A 23272-nucleotide genomic window follows, 5' to 3' on the forward strand; every position below is an offset into this window, starting at 1 on the left:
AAATCCAAAATTTCTACCAAAAGTAATCTCACCATTCCATTTAAATCAAACAGTAGAATTGCCAGTGTTCTTCCCACAACCAGATTCCGTGGCTGAAAGGGCACTACATACATTAGACATCAAAAGAGCACTAATGTACTATATTGACAGAACAAAGCTAATCAGGAAAACAAAACAACTGTTCATAGCTTTTCAAAAACCACACATAGGAAATCCAATCTCTAAACAAGGCATTGCTAGATGGATAGTCAGATGTATTCAAACATGCTATCTTAAAGCCAAAAGAGAATTGCCTATTACACCAAAGGCACACTCAACCAGAAAGAAAGGTGCTACAATGGCCTTTCTAGGAAACATTCCTATGAGCGAAATATGTAAGGCTGCAACCTGGTCTACGCCTCATACATTTACTAAACACTACTGTGTAGACGTACTAAATGCACAACAAGCTACAGTGGGCCAAGCTGTACTAAGAACATTATTCCAAACTACTTCAACTCCTACAGGCTAAACCACCGCTTTTAGGGGAGGTAACTGCTTTATAGTCTATGCTAAACATGTGTATCTGCAGCAACATATGCCATCGAACTGAAAATGTCACTTACCCAGTGTACATCTGTTCGTGGCATTAGTCGCTGCAGATTCACATGTGCCCTCCCGCCTCCCCGGGAAGCCTGTAGCCGTTTAGAAGTAGATCTTAAATCTTAAACATTTGTACATTTGTAAATAATTATTACAAACTTTTTATGTACATACGTATTCACTCCATTGCATGGGCACTATTTATAGCAAACAACTCCATCCTCACCCTCTGCGGGGAAAACAATCTAAGATGGAGTCGACGCCCATGCGCAATGGTGCCGAAGAGGGAGGAGTCCTTCGGTCTTGTGACCAAAAAAAACTTCTTCGAAGAAAAACAACTTGTAATACTCCGAGCCCAACACCAGGCAGCGGACTGTGCTAAACATGTGAATCTGCAGCGACTAATGCCACGAACAGATGTACACTGGGTAAGTGACATTTTCATTCTCTCTCTCTCTCTTGCGCGCTCTCTCTCTCTCGTGCTCGCTCTCCCTTCCCCCCCCTCCATTCAAAGCTCTGCAGAAATCTTTTTAAACGGACTCTCAACACTTGTCAAGTGAACGTTTATCAAATTTGTAAAGTAGCTAAAGTATGACTTCTTTCAGTGCATTATGCAAACACTGTTAAAGACTCATAAAAGCTGCATGTACACACACCACTCCACCTCTGAACCAGCTGCTTCCATTTGAACAATTATTACAATACTTAAAAATGCACTGACATGGTGTTATCACAAGTTTTCTCTCTCTCTTTCCCCACCCCACCCCCATCGCTAATAGGTAGGACCTAGTTTCCAAAGGAAAAGTGTTTTTTGTTTTGCTATTAACTTTGGTGCCCCTTGACAAATCTTCACAATTTTCAAAACTAGTTTGCCACTCACTTGAGGTGCTGTCTGGAAAGTTGCAGGTTGAAAAAAGGGGGTGGGGTTGGGGTTGGTGGGTCAAAAGCGAATTTTCCCCATGCAATTTCCCATACGAATTTTAGACACAACTATAGCTCAAACCTCTGAATGGAATCACACCAAATTTGTCAGAAAACTAGTTTTGGTTCCAGAAAGATATTTTTGTAATTTGGTGTAAATCTATTCAGTAGTTTTGGAGTTACTAAAGAAAAAATGATTTATGTATATCTAGAGATCAGGATCCACCACGGTGGATCCATGTGCCAACAGCAATGATGTGATTGGCCAGCCGCAACCTGAGAGAAAAGCTGTGGCTGCCATTTTGGTAATTGGGACATGGTTCATGTCTGTGTGTGTGTGTGTGTGTGTGTGTGTGTGTGTGTGTGGGCAAGAAATTGCCCAAAAACATTTATTTTGGTGTGCATGAGGATCGGCTGATGCTGAGATGCTCAAGACGGCCCCCCATATAAATCTGTGGATTGAGACCCCAATTTAAAAAATAAAAAAAAAGTACACCCACCAACAGACCCACTTGTACACTCATTCACTCACCCGAAAAAAAACACTATCATACCCAGTCACAGACCCACTCTCACCCACTTACACACCCACCCAACCACTCAGACAGCCATTCACAGACCCACAAAACCACTCTCACACCCACGTACAGACCCAAACAGCCACTCATACACCCACTCAGATTCTCACACTCACTTGCATACCCACTCACTCGCTCACTGGCCCACAAAACCACTGCCACACCCAGTTGCAGCCTGACACACAACCACTCAGGCGCACTTACAGCCACTCACAGACCCACAAAATCACTCACACCCACAAAGCCACTGCCACACACACTGACCCACATAGTCACTCATACACCAACTCACACACCCACAAAACTAGTCTCACACCCAAAAAAACCACTGCCATACCCAGTCACAGATGCCTGCACCAAACTCATGCAAAGGCTCCAAACAATACAGAACACTACCGCCAGACTGGTTCTCAACCTGCCCAAGAGAGACCACATCTCCCCGCATCTGAAATACCTCCAGCTCCTGGGCCACAAGCGATGCCCCTTCTAGCGCCTCACCCACACCTTCGAAGCCCTCTTTGACCAATAATCCGCCTACCTGAACCAGAGCCTGCAATTCCACCACCCCAGCAGGACCCTCTGTTCAGCACACCAGGCCCTCACAAGGATCCTTCGCACTCGTCGCTCCCGCACCAGAGGACCTGAGGAGGCTCCTTCTCCTTTCTCACTGCCAAGGCCTGGAGTGCCCTCCCTTTCTACCGCCATACCGTCCCTTCGCTGACCGAATTCAAGAAAGGGCTAAAAACCTGGCTTTTCGAATTAGACCTACATCCGTGCCTGGTATATATAAATATATACACACACACACACACACACACACACACACACACACACACGGATTGTTGCTCTTGTGAAGTGGTTTTTCCACTGTGGTATCTGTAGACCTCATCCTATCGATTAAAAAAAGAAAATGGCAATACCAGCGGCAGCTCATCCATTAGGGTGGAGAAGCGTCAACCCCTGCCAGCCAGCAGCAGAAGCTGCAAACCTTTTACAACAAAAGGATAATAAACTGTGTTTGTTATCCTTTCATTGTGAAAAGGGCGAGGCCTTGTGGGGTGACCTGGACGAGGGAAGCGCACTGTGTTGCTGGGCTGGAGAGAACAGGCACAGGCTCCCAGTCTGCCGGGGAGCACCCTGGCTGGGTGCTCCCAACCATTCCTAACGCTGCTCTGAGCAGCATCAGGATTGGCCACAGGGCAGGCTTGGGAGCCTGTGCCTTCCTGGAGTGCAAGGAAAAGAGGCACAGAGGCGGAACAGGTAATTTAAAAAAAAATATTATTAATGTGCCCCCGCCCCCTGTGAGCCCAGCGAGTTGTGACAGCGCTATACCACTAAATCTGATAGACGGCCATCAGGCATTTAATCTCTCCTATAGGACATCGTCACAGGGACAATTTGCTTATCCCTGCCATAGCTAGCCAGAGCATTTGGCTGAGCTTGCAGCCTTAAAGATGTGTCTCCTGCTCTGATTTAAAACATATTAAGGTGGGACCCCTGCAACAACCAGCTTTCAACTTTCACCAGCCCAGCTTACATCTCGATTAAAAGAACAGCACCGTAATAGTGGGATTGAACTGCTCTCTCTGCACGCTGGTGTGATCCAATGTTCATAAGGAGAGGCAAGGGCAGGGCATTGCATGTCTCTATTCTCCTGGGATCATTGGTTTGCTGTAACGTGTTCAGCTTGTTCCAGGAGCCACTTTTGCATGTTGAATGTCTTGATCTATTTTAAGAGTTGGTTTTAATACAAAGTGCTTCTGCATGCGATAGTCAAGATTGTGTGCGAGGAATGCCATGACCACGCTCGAAAAAAAACCTACATGTCTAAAAGTTCCATATCTCGCCCTGTTGTCAAATACCTGTTTACAGTTCAGTACATTAATCAGTGGCTTTCCCACTGTTTGTTTTTATCCTGCTCCTGAAGCATAGCTTCTCTACCATCCTTTGTTTGGATTAGTTATATCCTCCCACTGCTGACATCAAGAAACCACTGTTTTGGCTTTTTGTGCTCCATGCAATTGTATTGCTTTCCTTGTTGTAGCCCAGTCTGCTCATTGCCACCCCCAAACGCACCCATTGCGCCCCTGCTCTATATTTTTTTACATTTATAAAAACAATTTTTGCCACTAGTGGCTTGCGTGGATTTTTTGTGGGGAGGTTTGCATGCCATTTATGTACATATTTTATTTCTTACCGTCCTAAAAAGGCTGCCTGCCATTTTGTAATGGTAAATTAAGAATACAGTATGTACAAAATCGTTACAATAAGACGGTCTTTATTTAGAACACGTATGAACGCACTAGCATCCGTATTGGAATATTTTTGTTGAACTTCAAAGGAAAAAAACAATCCAGGTGGAGAACCTGTGCGTGCACGTGTGTGCGGACGTTTTCAGGGAATCTTGCATCTCTGCCCTTGCATTCGAAAGGTGAGGCCTTTTGGCGCGTTCAGTGACTGTCCTTAGTGGCTCTTTTTGCTTCACTCTCCTGAGCAAGGGAGTAATCCCCCTCCACCACCCACATGTGTACAATTAAGGTTTGAGTCCACATCTACCAGCGGGCGTGACGCCTCTCCGACAGCCATGGCTGTTACTTTTTGCGTCGGCCATCTTGTGGTACTTTATGAGCTGTGAACTATACTAATAGTAAACCCGGCAGTGTTTACAATGCGAGGGCAATTGAACGGTGAAATCACCAAGAATGTACACCGATTTGACCAAGACTGGCTTTGGATTGGTCGCTGTGTTTATTTCAAGGTATAACTCCTTTGTGGCCCTTGCTTTGCAGTTTGATCTAGAAGAGGGAACGAGAGCGGGGTTTACTTTCTTGCTCGGTTCTGGCCTTACTAACGCTGTGTCCTCCAGTGCGGTAATAAAAGACAGATGTGTGCGATCCGCGGGTGCAGATCTAGCCTCATTTGATAAAATGTCACGCTTGGGCAGCAGTGGGAGAAGTGTTGGTCTTGGGCCGCTGCCGACGCCAGCATTATCCCCAGGGCTGGCACCAGCCACGAATCCAAGCACCGCCCTTCTCTGCGGCTCGTTCCGCTGGATTAGCAGGCCGCAGCCACAGTAGTGTGTCTGAACTGATGAAGCAAAAGACCCCCCATTTCATTCAAAAGATAAACCGTCCCACCTAATCTAAGTCACACCACTTCCGGGATTGATGGAATAAGGCAACATTTGAGCCATGGAAAAACAAAAAAAGGATTAAAAAGTATGCGTGTCTTCTGGAAAATTAAAGTTTTCTGAAGTTTCCATTTATCCGGAGAGGGGTCAGTTCAGTCCAGTCACTCGTGTGTCTGATCCAAGGGAATGTTTAAATCGTTGTTAACTTTAAGAAAACATTCATTTTTCAAGATCTCTTGCAGAAAAGGTGTAAAAATATGATGGTCGCTTCAGAATTCTAACAGTGTATTTACCTAACGTGATTCTATCAGTCATTAAGAAGTATGAGTTTTAAAGTGAGAGTTTTCCGACATGAATTTGGAAACATTAATTCTTCCTCCCACCCTAATAACAATGCCAATAGTGAACTAAAGAGGAAAGTCCGTTGCTATGCGCACTCTGAGTAGCTTCCTTTCCTATTATACATGAACAACACTATAGTTCATTAAATCAAACACAGATGAAAGTTTTTTACTCTGCACATCCCATCCGGAAGTCAGGTATTTCTACGTCCTCATATGTGATAATGAATTAAAAGGAGGGAAAGTGAAATAAAACAGTTGCCTAGGATCACACAATTTAGTAACGGGGAGCCAGGATTAAACTTCAGGTTTTCTGGTTTCACATTGTTCAATTCACTCACTAGATTTATCCCTTTCGCCCACCTTACCACCATCTCTACCCATCCCCCGCTGCCACCCTGGCTGCATCAATGTAGCCCTTGGTCACTTCATAGAGAAAAAGTTTTGGGCCCTGGGGAAAATGTTTGAGAGTACCCATAGTTTAAATGATAGTCAGGACTGAGCGTGCGGCCATCACAGTGAGCCCTCTGTGTCTTAAAGCTTCCTAAGCCTGTTTTTAGGCAGAATGGAGAAACAGTTGTTCAGCTTTGAACAATGAATACATTTATTCCACACCCACTCTTTCTGTGTGCAGTGGGACGCATACTGAGATGGAGGACCTTTATTGTGATGGACTTAACTTGAGTTGCTTTCTGGTTCACCACCTGTAAAGTTGCTGACGAGCGGCTGCTACAGAGCTCTGTGAGTAACCTACAAGCGTTTCAGCCTTCCCAGGCCATTAACATTAGCTTGGTTAGAAAACATTAACAATTGAAGCACCTAAAAACAATTATTTGTTGCACGTGCTAGGTAAATGTATTGTGTTATATTACAACAAAAGGTAACATGCAGGATATAGTTTTTCATACAGTTAAAAGTAATCTGGGCTACTAGAACTATGCAACAGTAGGGACTAAGTTATCTACTGAATAAATACATACCCTCGTATATAGTGTGGCCTAACTTGTAAATATAATCTGGGTGATTAGAATTAGAGTGCGTTACTAGACCATATTAAGCTGCAGAGTTGAGCATTGGTGCAAAGGAAACTAAAAATAGGTTTCAAGAAAAGGTAGAAAATGGCATACGTCATAAAAGGCAAATTATGCAATCCATTCTATGGCATTATTTAGCTAGTTTGATGTTTTAACACATTAATTCAAAATGGATGTGAATGCTATAGCGAATGCAAAGATTTTTTATGAAAGAAAACTGAACAAATCAGGCAGAGCTTATTTAAAATACAGTTTGCTTACAATAAATGACAAGCAGTAATGCAATTGTATTTAACACTTGTCTCAGTGAAATAGTTTACACTATACAGTGCGGCTCACGGCATGAATGGAAAAGCCATATTTTTCTGCATATTCTAGTTCTGTTTTAAAACTGCTATTCATATGGCTGTGTACCCCAAATTAATACTAGAGGGCCTCTGGAAGCGCCGTACAGCCCCGCAGAAGTATTTATTACACTCTGCATATTTTTCATGTACGTGTCTCAGTATGAGAAATTTTCATACTTTGAGTGCCCTTTTGAAATTATAGTTGCTAAATTAATTTGCAGCAGCAGTGAAATAAATAGTGAAATAAGACAATTTCATGGCAAAGGAAAGATCATTATTTCTGGCTTATTTAAATGATATTGAAGTATGCAGTGTTTTTGTTTTTACCAATGCCTTGTTAGTACGTGCCTGCTGTGGCGTTACTCCTGGTGTGCAGGCTTAATAATAATTTATGATCATGAGTGTATTGTAGCCTAAGAAGGAATTGTTTTAAGGTGGGTGTGGTAGAGACTGCCCAAACTGTCTTGTTACACATCAGCGACATGTATACTTCTGTGTTGAAGAAAAGGGTTTGGTTGGGGTAGTTGCGCATACAGAATATCTTCCAATCTTTAAAGTGATCTGTATGATAACGCTTAAAGCACTTTTAATATAGAGTATAAAAGCTGGCCAATGGCTGAGAAAGTTGCCACATTTGGGAGTTGCAGTCTTCTATTGATTACGATATACACACTAAAGTCCACACAGGAGTGACCGTCGAGGAAGCGAGAGGAATGGCCATTTAGACAACCATCAGCAACACATAGGAATGGGAATTGTGCAAACCACCATGATCCCTTTTTTTCCCCCATCCTGACTGAACAAACCTCTTCTCCCCGACCCACTTTCATCAGCACAGTTGTAGTTTGGATGGTTGGCCTGGTCATTTCACTGGTCAAACTGGAACCACCCAACAAAGCCCTTGAGCCCTATTTAAACCTTCATCATGTCTTGAGTGAGATGGTCCTCTTACACTCCTGAGTTAAGTCCATATGGCACTCCCGTCTCAAGTAAATGATGTCTTTTTGATGCAATAGAGCAGACTCCATGTACCCAAATGGATCCGACTGATGCATTTTAAAGGCTGGCTGTACATTGTGTACTCTCCTAAAGCTGGTAACTGCATGTGCAACATTGTCCACTCTGACATGTACTGCAACAGGTGAACTGCGCTTACATCACATTGTGGAGGCTTCACACACCTCATGCAACATGTTCCATGTTGCCATTCTGCAAACACTGTTTCAACCATACTCTTCAAAGGGTACCCAGGAACTCGATACGAACTGTAGTGCTTCAGTCTTACCAGGAGTACGAAGTGCTACGTAGATAATGCACTCAATCCACCCAGAAAACACGATTGGCCTTGTAGGGGTTTGGAAAGCACTATTTATTTATAAATGTCCATTTAATGTAGTGCAATGGCAAAGGCTATGATGTAGTTCATTCCTGTCCTGCAGCACCCCTCCCCTTCCTAAACGGGGGTCAACAATGGCAGCTTTGAACGTGCAGCTTAGCAAAGAACTGCAGCATCAGCCCACCTCACAGTACATTGACTCTACTCATAGCCTGCTATTCTTGCGGTTTATCGGCAGTAACAGCTCTCTTGATGCATCTGAGTCCTGACCTGCAGCCATAAGTTTGTATCCGCTGCACACCACACCGCTCTAGCAATGCACCCCGTCTCTTCGCCTTCTATTCTCGCCCTGGAATCACAAGCAGCTCTAATCATGCACCACATTCCATAAATTAGGCATTTTTTATTCCAGCAACAAGCTTTTCATCTGCTGTCAGTGCACCTCAAACCTGATCTGCATCATTTGTATGATCACGAGCTGCACACCATACTATACGTGGCTCTGCGGATGTACCTCAGTCGTGATCAGTATCACCAGTTGATACTCCAACCCTCGGATTATGCCAATCCCATCATAAAGCTGTCAGTTACTCCAGTAGTAACGCACTGACCGTTCTGTCGGAGCACCTCAGCCCTGCCCTGCTGAGTGACCCCTAGGTTCTGTCAGAGCATCTCAACCCCGACCTGTAATATCCAGAAAGTTCATGGCTCTGCTGATGCCCCTCCGCCCAGGGGGGACAAGATTACTGCATCTCAGCGCGGTCACAGAGCTCCAGTCCAAGGCTTTACGCAAAATGAACGAGAAAGCTCCAAGGTTGGTAGTCTTCTCCTCCTGTCTCTTATTACATCCAGGATAGCTGCGGTATTGGAGCCACTCGGCAGTGACCTGGCCATATTACACATACAGCGCATTTTCATTGTTTGTGCTGGGCGCACCTTTTTAATCATGCACCTGGCGCAAGTAAGAAAAATGTGCTGTATTAGCATGAACACAGCTGAGAACTTGCACTTCCCTGGGGCGGTGCATTCATGTGAAAAACGGAGCGGCTCTGTTTCACTGTGCAGGCGGCACCCCACCTACGCTTTTAAGGGGATTAGAGATCCCCTTCTTGCAGGAGGGCACATCTACAATACGACGTGGGTGCAGGGGCAAAGGCATTCCCTCATTTGCATTGGGCCATGCCCCATGCAAATGAGGGAACACCCTCTGGTGAGAACGCTGACACTATATGTGCGCCAGGGCTATCAGTATTACAGAAGGGGCTGCGCAAGTGTCTGCAGCCCCTTGTGTAATATCATATTGCCGGTTGCGTCCCCAGGGCACTTTTATAATATGGCCCCTGGCCTTTAGCCAGCGTTTCGCAACCAGTCTCTCCTGACGCCTAGCCATGTGGCACGTCTGCGGTGTGTTGCTCGTTTTGCTAGGAAGTCTGTGTGCAGTGTCGGAGACCATTAGTTATGAGTGCTGTTGAGGTCCCATTGCAGCTTTTTACATTCTGAGCCCGATGTGTGCACCCGGTTCTGTTCCGTCCTGTTCTGTTGGACTGGCCTTTGTAGCCCCTCAATGAGGGATACGTGTTGTATACATGCTTTGGTGAACATTACCGTTCCCATTGATGCAGACTAAAACACAGGATGGTCTCAGAACTGGGCATTTGTGTGCATTAAGGTGCAAATATGGTAGGCCAGTGTGGCCTCCAGGTGACTTCGGGACACTTTTTAAAATGCCTATATAAATACTGAAATATTGCCATAACTGCCCCTGAACAACATACACAAGAACACAACCGATGACTCGTCACAGGGACTTTGGAGAGAGAGTTGGAGTAATGCTTAAGTGTATATGTGGATGTGCTTTAATTTAGCCTTGTGCCTACTTCAGATTGCTATTTTGCACCTTAACTGTAGGAGTTTCATCCCACACTTGTGATACTTTGTTTTACTCTGTATTAGTCTGCATCTATTGTAACCCCAATTGTCTGAAAACTCGTTAACTTGTTGTCCATTTATCCGTGCGTGCACACACACATTGGGATGTTATTGTTCCATTTTTTATGTATTTGGCTACTAGAACGCCATCTTGTATTGGCTTTACAGCACATCAATGTACAACAGTTGCTATTATGTGACTTGATTTGGCACCTTGGGCATTTAAGTAGAAATTGGGATTCCCCGAATAAAGAAAATAAGAGATTATAAAACTGAGTTTGTTAGATTATAATGCAGCTGAAGTGGTGATACACTGAAGAATGCTTGTATTTCTTTTTTTTTTTTTTTTTTTCTTTTTAAACAATCTAGTACATCATTTTAAGGTTTCGGTTGGGCGCAGGCTTGTGTATTCTTTTTAGTTAAAAAAAAAAAAAAAAAAAAAACTTTAAAAGGGCTTGTAACCAGCCCCCTCTAGACCTGAATTCAGCATTGGCTTAGTCCACCGTCGTTCTGATTTACCTGCTTTTGGTCGGCAGCACGCTGTCTGCACGTCGTTCTACTTCACTTCCTGTTGTTTTCTTCGTCTTCTTTGCTGTCAGGTTGCCTGTGGACCATGTACTCCTTCCGGTCACTTCTAATTGGATACTAGCCAGTGTCCTTCCTCTGTGGCACCACGCTGAAGGTGGCACTTGTTTTTTTTTTTTGTTTTTTTTTTGTGTGTGTTTTTTTAAAAACTTTTGCTTCGTGCTCTGTGGCGGTATGTTATTTTGGCATGTTGCTGACTTTTGATGTTTCTGCAGCCTGTGTACCCTCAAAGCGTGGTTACCGTGATGCCGCTTAATGCAGTATTGCCGTCACTGATGTCTCCTCCCCACAGGCTGCCTTGAATTGCCTTTTCTGTGCATTTTATTTTGAAAGCGGCAGCAGAAAGTTTTAGCTGCCCACACGTTTACACCGACACAAGCTTCCATTGTGTCATAGTATGTCTGCTGGACACCGGTGCGGCATGGGCAGCAGCAGTGCAAGCTTCCCTAACATAAAATGACCGGTACATGGCAAGAGGCAGCTGAACAATGTCTCTCTCCCTCTTTCATTACTTCCTGGTTCACAGTAACAGCACTGGCCAGCTAATTGTTTCAGAATTTGTATGGTGAAAATATAGTTAACAAGAGTCATGCGCAGTAGTGCTCATTCAGCACAGAATGAGTACCGCATGGCAGAGCTTACTCAGTGAGTGTTTCATTAGAAATGTGTGCTGGGGTGATGAACAAATTCAACATGATTTTACTACATACTTCTACAAAGCTGGATGGAAGAAATTATTATGGTAGGTTCAGTCCCTTGACCAATGTCTTCAACACTCTTACTGTCCATTGTGATTAAGTCACTTTAACATAAATCCCAGTTTCCCAGGCCTCTTTGCATCCTGTCCTCCGTACACGAACAGTCAGCCTCCTACTGTTCTATGGATACACACATGAACAGCTATGATGCTCTGCCAGGATAAGAACTGAGGATGTGTGTACTGGTAACAATGTGAGGGAGGGGCTAAATAGCACTATATAGGTCAGATGCACACATCAGTTCTCTGACCTTGCAGGAACGGAGAGGGGTGGTGTAGGAGGCTGGACTGGCTTGTAGTGAGTACCTAGGGGTACTTACACCTTGCACCAGGCCCAGTTATCCCTTATTAGTGTATAGGGTGTCTAGCAGCTTAGGCTAATAGATAATGGTAGCTTAGCAGAGCAGCTTAGGCTGAACTAGGAGACGAGTGAAGCTCCTACAGTACCACTAGTGTCATATGCACAATATCATAAGAAAACACAATACACAGATATACTAAAAATAAAGGTACTTTATTTTTATGACAATATGCCAAAAGAATCTCAGTGAGTACCCTCAGTATGAGGATAGCAAATATACACAAGATATATGTACACAATACCAAAAATATGCAGTATAGTATTAGAAAACAGTGCAAACAATGTATAGTTACAATAGGATGCAATGGGGACACATAGGGATAGGGGCAACACAAACCATATACTCCAAAAGTGGAATGCGAACCACGAATGGACCCCAAACCTATGTGACCTTGTAGAGGGTCGCTGGGACTGTAAGAAAACAGTTAGGGTTAGAAAAATAGCCCACCCCAAGACCCTGAAAAGTGAGTGCAATGTGCACTAAAGTTCCCCAAAGGACATAGAAGTCGTGATAGGGGAATTCTGCAGGAAAGACACAAATCAGCAATGCAACAACTATGGATTTCCAAACGAGGGTACCTGTGGAACAAGGGGACCAAGTCCAAAAGTCACAAGCAAGTCGGAGGTGGGCAGATGCCCAGGAAATGCCAGCTGTGGGTGCAAAGAAGCTGCTACTGGACAGTAGAAGCTGAAGATTCTGCAGGAACGACAAGGGCTAGGAACTTCCCCTTTGGAGGACGGATCCCCCACGCCGTGGAGAGTCGTGCAGAAGTGTTTTCCTGAAGAAAGACTGCCAACAAGCCTTGCTAGCTGCAAATCGTGCAGTTAGGGTTTTTGGATGCTGCTGTGGCCCAGGAGGGACCAGGATGTTGCCAATTGCGTCTGGTGACAGAGGGGGCGTCGAGCAAGACAAGGAGCCCTCTCAGAAGCAGGCAGCACCTGCAGAAGTGCCGGAACAGGCACTACGAAGTGGAGTGAAACGGTGCTCACCCGAAGTTGCACAAAGGAGTCCCACGCCGCCGGAGGACAACTTAGGAGGTCGTGCAATGCAGGTTAGAGTGCCGTGGACCCAGGCTGGACTGTGCACAAAGGATTTCCGCCGGAAGTGCACGGAGGCCGGAGTAGCTGCAAAAGTCGCGGTTCCCAGCAATGTAGTCTGGCGTGGGAGGCAAGGACTTACCTCCACCAAACTTGGACTGAAGAGTCACTGGACTGTGGGAGTCACTTGGACAGAGTTGCTGGATTCAAGGGACCTCGCTCGTCGTGCTGAGAGGAGACCCAGGGTACCGGTGATGCAGTTCTTTGGTGCCTGCGGTTGCAGGGGGACGATTCCGTCGACCCACGGGAGATTTCTTCGGAGCTTCTAGTGCAGAGAGGAGGCAGACTACCCCCACAGCATGCTCCACCAGGAAAACAGTCGAGAAGGCGGCAGGATCAGCGTTACAGAGTTGCAGTAGTCGTGTTTGCTACTTTGTTGCAGTTTTGCAGGCTTCCAGCGAGGTCAGCAGTCGATTCCTTGGCAGAAGGTGAAGAGAGAGATGCAGAGGAACTCGGATGAGCTCTTGCATTCGTTATCTAAGGAAATCCCCAAAGCAGAGACCCTAAATAGCCAGAAAAGAGGGTTTGGCTACTTAGGAGAGAAGATAGGCTAGCAACACCTGAAGGAGCCTATCAGAAGGAGTCTCTGACGTCACCTGCTGGCCCTGGCCACTCAGAGCAGGCCAGTGTGCCAGCAGCACCTCTGTTTCCAAGATGGCAGAGGTCTGGAGCACACTGGAGGAGCTCTGGGCACCTCCCAGGGGAGGTGCAGGTCAGGGGAGTGGTCACTCCCCTTCCCTTTGTCCAGTTTCACGCCAGAGCAGGGCTGAGGGGTCCCTGAACCGGTGTAGACTGGCTTATGCAGAAATGGGCACCATGTGTGCCCATGAAAGCATTTCCAGAGGCTGGGGGGAGGCTACTCCTCCCCTGCCTTCACACCATTTTCCAAAGGGAGAGGGTGTAACACCCTCTCTCAGAGGAAGTCCTTTGTTCTGCCATCCTGGGCCAAGCCTGGCTGGACCCCAGGAGGGCAGAAACCTGTCTGAGGGGTTGGCAGCAGCAGCAGCAGCTGAAGTGAAACCCCGGGAAAGGCAGTTTGGCAGTGCCAGGGTCTGTGCTAGAGACCCGTGGGATCATGGGATTGCACCAGCAATGCCTGGGTGGCATAGAGGGGGCAATTCCATGATCTTAGACATGTTACATGGCCATATTCGGAGTTACCATTGTGAAGCTACACATAGGTAGTGACCTATATGTAGTGCACGCGTGTAATGGTGTCCCCGCACTCACAAAGTCCAGGGAATTGGCCCTGAACAATGTGGGGGCACCTTGGATAGTGCCAGGGTGCCCACACACTAAGTAACTTAGCACCCAACCTTTACCAGGTAAAGGTTAGACATATAGGTGACTTATAAGTTACTTAAGTGCAGTGTAAAATGGCTGTGAAATAACGTGGACGTTATTTCACTCAGGCTGCAGTGGCAGGCCTGTGTAAGAATTGTCCGAGCTCCCTATGGGTGGCAAAAGAAATGCTGCAGCCCATAGGGATCTCCTGGAACCCCAATACCCTGGGTACCTCAGTACCATATACTAGGGAATTATAAGGGTGTTCCAGTAAGCCAATGTAAATTGGTAAAATTGGTCACTAGCCTGTTAGTGACCATTTGAAAGAAATGAGAGAGCATAACCACTGAGGTTCTGATTAGCAGAGCCTCAGTGAGACAGTTAGTCATAACACAGGTAACACTTTCAGGCACACTTATGAGCACTGGGGCCCTGGCTGGCAGGGTCCCAGTGACACATACAACTAAAACAACATATATACAGTGAAAAATGGGGGTAACATGCCAGGCAAGATGGTACTTTCCTACAGGTGGAAATTAGGTATGTGCGAAATGTAAACTTCACCAGCAAAATTCATGAAATTTGTCTTGGGCACAATTTCACACCAAGGGCCAGATGTGCAAAAAGCACATTGCGATGCCCAATCCCCATTTTGCGAGTCGGTAACCTGGTTACCGATTCGCAAAACGGGACTGCGAGTCTCAGTTAGGAAGGGGTGTTCCCCTTCCAAATTGCGAGTCGCAGCACGATGTTGTATTGTTTTGTGACCACTGCCTGCTCTGAAAAAATGAAACGGAAACGTTTCATTTTTTAGTTTTGTAATGCATCTCGTTTTCCTTTATGGAAAACGGGCTGCACTACAAAAAAAAAATGCTTTATTGAAAAGCAGTCGCATACCTGGTGGTCTGCTGTCTCCAGCAGGCCACCATCCCTGTGAGTGTGGCGAGTCTCAAGGGTGTTGCAAATAGCGACCCACCTCATCAATATTAATGAGTTGGGCCTTTGCGAGTCACAGATGGTGTCGGGGACACCATCCTACATTCTGAATTGCGACTCGCAAATTGCGAGTCGGTCTGACTCGCAATTTTCGAGTCGCAATTCAGAACTTTACTACATCTGGCCCCAAGTTTAGCCACAGACGGCTTGCTTTGATGGCCACTGTATTGTTAAACTCTTATATGGTACATAAGATTCACTGGGGTCTCTGACTTGTCAGCCATATAGTCCCCTCCTAGAGAGGCCTGAAAGAATTAGGGCTACAAAGCAATAATCTGCATGTGCGGTCCAGCTATCTTTGCAAAATGGTAAAGTAGCCATTTGCATAAAGAGAATTGACATGCCACCATTGCACCATTGAATTCCCCACAACAAGCAATATTCTGTCTAGCACCGCACCACGGCCTCTCACAATCTTAACTCAATTACAAATATTACAAAAAGGTTATAATGTTTGTTTTAATGTTGGTTTAAATTTGATAAACCGTTCATAGTTGTTTATGTTGTGATGTATGTTGAATTATTAAACAACTTTTAACGGTTTATCAACTTTAAAACAAACGTTATTTTAACTTTTTTCAAATATTTATAATCCAGTTAGATAGTAACATAGAATACAAAACTAAGGCGAAAGCTATTGACTTTGCCAATGCTTGTTTTTACTCCCAGCATTGGGACCAAACATGTCTCAGAAAACCAGTGTATTATTATTATTATTATTTTGTTTTTAAGAAACCTCCGAGGTTGTTTAGCTTCTATGTTCTTGTCATTTTCACCTGTAACATGTTGCCCCAAAGAATTAAACTATTCCAAATATATGAATGTCACAGTTTGCTTATTTTCACAGTTGCTGTCCTATTCAGTACTTAAGAGCCAATAGACATATATCTGTATGGTTATGCCGGAAGGAGACATGTCGGTTATTCTGCTGTGTCATCTTGGCGGGAATGTCTGTAAGTTGGTCGATCTGTGGGTGGCTCTTTCCCCGACCTCCCACCCCCTCACCCCTCTTCCCCAAAGTCGTGGATTGCCTGTTATTTCATTTTACCTATGTTCTCCCACCTATGCCACAGAGGGTGTGACTATACTGTTGCACATTTTAGAGGGAATAGACCAACACCTCCTTTAAGAAGCCGCCCCAGGACAGTGATATCGTAATTTATGGGTCGCCTTCCGTAAGGGGGCTAAAGGTTCCATCAAGTACTTGGGGACATAGACGCACTGACATACTGTGATTGATGCATTACTTCATATGGATGTTGGTTTTGTAAGGTGTACGCTGATCACGAGGAAGGTGAGGTCTGGCCTCAAGATCAAAACCTCCTTCGTTTGGCTTGGCTAAAATGATCATTGTTTTAAACCAGCGTTCTGTAATGGGCACCAACAGTCTTTAGATCTTCAGTTTCCTAAACACACATGGGATAAACGTAGCGCTAATGTGTTTGCAACGAGCTTAAAGAATTAAATTTCAGAGCATATTAACCATGTCGAGGAGAGGGCGTGCATGTGTTTGGGTCCTCGTCTCTGCATACATGCGTATGTTAGTGTAGTGATTTTGTGTGCACCTACATGTGTGAAATATTGTGTCTTTAATATATATTCAAAATATTGTAAGTTGTGTAAACCATTCAAATTGGCATTTTATACATTTTTATGGTCTCTGGTCTTTAGATGACTTAATTATTTGTATGACTTACATAGTGCCAGTACTATTAGAATAGGATATAATCTATAAAAACTTTACTTGTAGAAATAACGCCAATCGCCCTTTTCTGTCTCCCACACAGGATTCAGGCCAGACAATTCCACTGGTGGTGGAGAGCTGCATCCGCTTCATCAGCAGGCATGGTAGGTTGACACGCTGGCGAGAATCCCTCCAGAGGAAAGGACCGTTTCTGATTTGTTCATAGCTCTAGTAGGTACAAATGGTCCATTACTTGGGTGCTCCGTTGGTCGGACCTGGGCCGACGACGTGTAGCACTGGACCTTTCATGCACACTTAATTGCGCGCCCTTTGTTTGTCCCACTGATACGGTATCCAATTGCATGCCTGGTACCTCCTTCCCACAATCCAGCATGCGCTCCATATCCCAAACTACGATCTAGTGACTGGTTTCCAAACTCGCACGTGATTTGCACATCTTAGATTTGCATCCACTAACAGAATTTTCCATATCTTTACATTAAACCTACCTGCTTTTCAAAATTACACCTCTTAATTTCTTTTACCGAAACTTATACCTGCTACATTCAACATAACTTCTGACTAGTGCCTCATTAGAAAGCGCCCCTCGATTTTCACTACTAATTCCTGCTTCCGAATAACCACCTGGTCTTTGCGTTCTCTTGGGTATTTCAAACCAAATGTTTGGCCAGGTGTTTTTTTGCCTGTTATTGAAAGATGGAAGGGATTGAAGATGCTCTTGAGCCGCGGGTTAACTTGTTAACATGCACCAATGAACGGACGGGATCCGCTGACCTGCTGTTTTGTCTGACCAGGGATGCAGCACGAAGGGATATTCCGGGTGTCTGGATCTCAGGTGGAGGTGAATGACATCAAGAACGCTTTTGAGAGAGGTGAGAGGCGGCTGTATAATAACCACTCATGCGATGATGGAACCCGTTACTATGTTCACACGATATCTCAACAATGTAACTAATAAATGCATTATAACGTGCAATATTTGTGCCAGCTTTTTCCGCACATCCATGTACCACTGCTTTCTGTTCGCTTGAGTGAACTATTTGAAATCCCACAGGCATGCTTTGCCATTCCCAACTTGTGTTTAGAGCACCACTTTGTGGATGGTGCCACACAATGTGCCAAATCTAGTGAAGTATTCAGGTTCTTCCGCAGGAGACAAGCCTGCTGACTCGGGGCCGAACGAGCAGGCCTGTCTTAGTTAATTTCATTGGTTCCACTGGGCCAGTCCGGCAGACCTGATAAGTCAAACACCACTGAAAAGAACAGAGGCCTTTAGACTGTGATAGATGACAAGTAGACAGACTTCCGTAACATCCTGGGAAGGTTTGTGCCCGCTTTGGAGCGTTCTAGCAATGTATTACAAATTGACAATATAGCTCCATTGCATGTTTAGTGACTTTTACTAGCCACCCATGAAGAAATGGCTTATGACCACTGTCTCTAGAAGTCAAATAATGCTTTCTCTAGGCGCCCTTCTGAAGGATCTTCAACTATTTCCCCCAGCGACCTCCTAATAATAAACCATTCTTCTGGTCGGTAATGCTATGGATTTGAGGGGTGTGGTCCACTGGGAGACTGATATTGTCTAGCTGCAGAGTCACAGGGATTGGTGTTATGGGCAATATTGGACCCATAGCATACAGCTGTAGCAATTTTATTTTTTGGATTCACCAAATGAAGGTGCTATTGCCATTGTGAGTAGAAGACATCACTGTAGAATGCGTAGGTTTCCATATCTGATGGAGACGTCTGGTTGCAGATTTCTTAACTTAGAATTTCCCCCAGGCATCAGTTTGGATCTGGAGTGTTTTTTCGAGCAGTACCCCTGCACGCCATTAGGTAGCGTCGATCCATGTCCATCGTCGCGCCGTCCACACCAGATTTGACGTTGCGGGTCCTATATAGGCGCCACCCCGGCGCGCTGATGTCAGTTCTTTTCTGTCTGCCACAACCTTGTGCTGCGTTGTGGATGTCTTCACGTAAGGCTGGGTTCAAGCCCTGTAGATCCTGCCATTGGGCGATGTCTGTGACTGATCCGCAGCTCATGTGCCTGTGGCGTCTGGAGCGTGACCATGACCTGAAGTCGTGCTGAGAGTGTCAGGCCATGAATTTGAAAGCTTTGAGGGAGCAATCCCTAAAGCTTCTTGCGACCTGGTGCTTGGCTCCGTATAGGTCCCGATCTCGGTAGAGCGGAAGGGCCCGGGATTCGACACAGCGCCTTCTCAACGATGTCCCAATCCAGGTCCTTGGGACGGTTGGGTAACTCGAAGCACAAGAAGAAGTCGAAGAAGAACAAACATTCTTCAATTTCACCCCACCCCTTAGCTAATGAGATGAGGGAAAAGGAGCATCGTCCTTCTAGGCCTCCGTCCTCAGAACCTGTGTTAGGGTCGGCCCACACCTCCACAAGTTTCCAGGAGCCAGAGCGCCCTTTGCCCAACTAAGAGCTTTGAGGCCATGCTCCTCATTTTTGGGCAGTCTGACCCCACCAGAGCACCCTCGGCCCCGTAAGGGTCAGAATGGGCCACCTCTGCTTCCATACTAACAGCTTTGGCCTCTGCTCCAGGGGGCATCCATGGCACCTTCCCTGGATCCGAACCGGTGTCCGTCATACCACCTCGACCTTCCCTGATGCTGGTTCCGACGTTGACCCCGCCCGTGCCCCAAGGCAGCATCAACCCCATCCTCATTACCACCTCTGAAACAGAGCCTGATCTTTGTCGTGCGACGCAGATTCCGACTTTGTCAGGGGCATTGCCCCCTGTACTGGATCTTGACCCCTATTCTCATGAGTTGGGGTACAGTGAGGAATGGGATGAGGTCGCTGGACCCTCTAGAATACCAGTTATAAGACCGTATGGACTGGCGTACAGACCTGGGTGAAGCCAGTGATCTGGATAATTCCCCTGACACTGGCCTGCTTTCTCCCCCTACCATGGCTACAGAGTAGGGAGTATCTTATTCCCTGGGGTTACAAAGAGCAGCCGAGGTCTTCGTCCTCGAGCTGCTTTCAGTGGCAGTCAGGACTAACATCCTGACAGAAGCGCTTCAGCCTAGGACATTATCCTCTGAACTCCTATTGTCCTTTAATGAAGCCCTTACTGATGTCCTGCTGGGTACCTTGTCCAAACGGAGCATTGGGGGTCCTGTGGACAGGACTATTGCGTTATCCAAGCCTCTACATCCCAGGGTACATTCCCTTCCACACTCCCGGATAGGGAATCCAAGATGCTGGACCAACTTGCGAAGATCTCTTCTTCCTCAAGCCTTGCATTGCAGTCCATGAACACTATGTAGGAGACTGGGTCAGTTTATGGTGTACACCTATGAAGGTGGCACCCTATATTTGAGACTAGGCAACCCTTAGTGATAGTGAATAGGTGTCCAGATAGCAAAAGCTCTCTAGGGGTAGCTAAGGCGAGCAACTGAAGCTTTTCCAGGAGGAATGTAAAGCACTTGCAATACCACAGTAGTCGAACAGTACCATACTCGCAAGAAAGAACCACACAAGTGTTGCAATAATAAAGGATTTTTTTGTACAACACTACTAGTAGACTAGCATTGGTATATCTCCCTGTGGAAATATCTGCACACACTATATATTCAAACTAACCAACAGAAATAGCATAAAATGTACAGGGCCCTGTTGGGGGGCAAACCATATACTCAGAAAGTGGAATGTGAAATAGTGAACCCAACCAAGGTAAGTGTGGTAGTTAGCTAGGGGCTGGGAGTAGATGAAAACACCAGACAGGTGCAAGGTAGTTTCCCACCCAGTCATCCCTTAAACTAACACAGGTGGAGTTCGTGTGATTCAGGACCCTTCCCAGTGGGCCCTAAGGAAACCAACAGACAAGGAAGGTTGAAGATTGCCCCCACCCGAGGATACCCAGAAGACAGGATTACCTACATCAGGGGACCCAGATGCAGAGGGGAGAAGGGACTCTTTCTGAAGTCAGTGGAAGCCTCAGATTGTCCAGCTGCTGTCACGACCCGTGGATCAGGCCGGTGGAACCCAGAGACGGATCAGACGTGGAGGACCTGAAAAAAAAGGGGACAGAGTCCATCACCCTTGGAGGTGTCCAGGTAATGTAAGTGGTAATGCCTCCCTTCTAGAGGTGAAGTTCCTGCAAGTCAGTGGAGGAAGAAGTCCAGCTGCAGGGTCCAGCCACTGCAGAAGATCCCAGGAGTCTCCTACGAGCTGTCCCTCGACGGTTGCTGGATTGCAGTAGAGTCCGTGACCAGCCAGGTCACCAACAAGCACTTGCAAATGCAAGCAGGAGCTGAAGAGGTAATTGCTGAGTTTTGGGGACCAGCATGGTCCAGGAGACTCGACCTTTGAGGGGGAGTCGGGGCTGGCCCTCCACATCGAGGAAGGCCAGCAGAAGTCATTGGAGCCCCCATAACTGACCCATGGGTGATGAACACAGGGAGTCACAAGGATGCCTCAGCAGCACAACAAAACAGAAGTCCCACGTCACTGGAGTTTCAAACCACGGGCTGATCTTCGAGTTGCAGAGTGCTGGAGGCCGGGGCTTCTTCAGCAAAGAGTCAACAAGTCTTGGCATGTGCAGCAGTCGCAATGCACAGGTGTTCCAATCCAGTAGCAGGAGCAGGGTCCCACAATCTCCCAAGCTGATCAGAAGACCAGCAGGACCCAGAGGAAGCCACAGACTCACCACCTGTGAAGCAGAGCTTTTCGATGTCCGTGGAACAGACCCCACCAGCTGGTCATCGTTGTCTTCAGGTGCCTGCGGATGCCGGGGAATGACTCCTTCACTCCAGGGGGGATTCCTTCATGCTTCCAGGTGCAAACAGAGTCCTTGTTACCCTGGAGGATGCACAGCCTTGGATATTGCAGAATTCTTGCAGAATCCGGAGAAACAATGTTGCAATGGGAGCCTTTCTACAAGAAGCAGGCGTGTTTTGGTTCCAAAGCAGACCAACAGCAGTTCCAGAGGCCAGGAGCAGAAGATTTCTTTCATAGAGTTCCTTAGAGACTCTTGCTCGATGAATCTGAGGACCCAACCATGGGGGAGCCCTTAAGCAACCCTAAAAGGGAGTGGGACACTCAGAAGTGACCCACCTATCAGAGGGGGTCAGGGACGTCATCTACCTGACCTAACCAGTCAGATGCACCCAGGGACCTCTGCCCATCTAGTTTCCGAGATGGCAGAATAAAGTGGCCACCTGGTAGAGCTCTGTGCACCTCTCTAGGGGAGGAGCTGGACAGAAGGGTGGTCACTCCCCTGTCCTTTGTGCAGTTTCATGCCAGAGCAGGAACCAGGAGTTCTGAACTGGTGCAAACTTGATTATGCAAGGAGGGCACCAAATTTGCCCGTCAAAGCAGTCTGGTGGCACTCAGATTCCACCCCACTCCAGCCCTTAAGACACCTAATACACGTGGGGGGGGGGGGGGGGGGGGGATTGGTCATACCTCTTCCTTGCGGGAAATCCTTTGTTCTGCCTGTCCCGCCTGAGATCAGCAGCAGCGTGGGATGGCAGCTAGACCCTGTAAGGATGTGCAGGCAAAACTGGGGGATTCTCTAAGGAACCCCCAGAGTACATCATATCTTGCAACTACCCCTGGAAGAGGTGTAGTTGCATGATTCCAACATGGTTGATACCAAACATGCTGAAGTTCCGAAAAGTCATTATGTAGTTGGACCACTCGTGATGACTAGTGTCCGCTAAATACCTTAAAATGGCTTCCCCGCACTTAGACTCCAGGAAAAGGGGTCTGGGGTCTGTAGGGGCACCCTGCTAATGCAGGGGTACCCTCACACTTAGGGACATGCACCCTGCCCTTGGGCTAAAGGGCCTACCAGAGGGGCGACTTACAGTGTCTTGGAGTGACCAGGATATAAGGCAAGCCTTATATCTGTGGTGAAAGGGTGCATGCACCATTTCATGCAGGCTGCAATGGCAGACCTGCAGACACAGTTTACATGGGCCCCCAAGGGTGGATTAATACATGCTGCAGCCCATGGGGGACCCCTGGTATACCAATGCTAAGTACCATATACTAAGGATTTACATAGGTGCACCAATATACCAATTGTGGGTGTAAAAAGTTTACCAGCAACCATATTTAGAGGAGAGAGAACCGACACTGGGGTCCTGATTAGCAGGATCCAAGTGAATTACAGTCTAAACACACTGACATCAGGCAGAAGTGGGCATTACTATGCTAGAAAGATGGCACTTTCTTAAACAACGCATGTCTTTTGGGCCGTTACTCCCACACTCTGTGGGATACGTTTGCACAAGTGCTGCCACAGGTCCTTG

General features: G+C 46.4%; 1 protein-coding gene across 2 annotated transcripts in view; it reads left to right on the plus strand.

Moving 5' to 3' along the window:
• SRGAP2 (SLIT-ROBO Rho GTPase activating protein 2) overlaps nucleotides 1–23272 on the plus strand; it is a 488054-nt gene that overhangs the window by 358605 nt on the left and 106177 nt on the right. For both annotated transcript variants that reach the window (XM_069238579.1, XM_069238580.1), the window contains 2 exons: nucleotides 17067–17127; nucleotides 17779–17856. In XM_069238579.1, coding sequence (XP_069094680.1) covers nucleotides 17067–17127; nucleotides 17779–17856 — 139 coding nt within the window. The remainder of the gene's footprint in view (nucleotides 1–17066; nucleotides 17128–17778; nucleotides 17857–23272) is intronic.

The sequence above is a fragment of the Pleurodeles waltl genome, chromosome 6, assembly GCF_031143425.1.
Source record: "Pleurodeles waltl isolate 20211129_DDA chromosome 6, aPleWal1.hap1.20221129, whole genome shotgun sequence".
Taxonomy (NCBI): Eukaryota; Metazoa; Chordata; class Amphibia; order Caudata; family Salamandridae; genus Pleurodeles; species Pleurodeles waltl.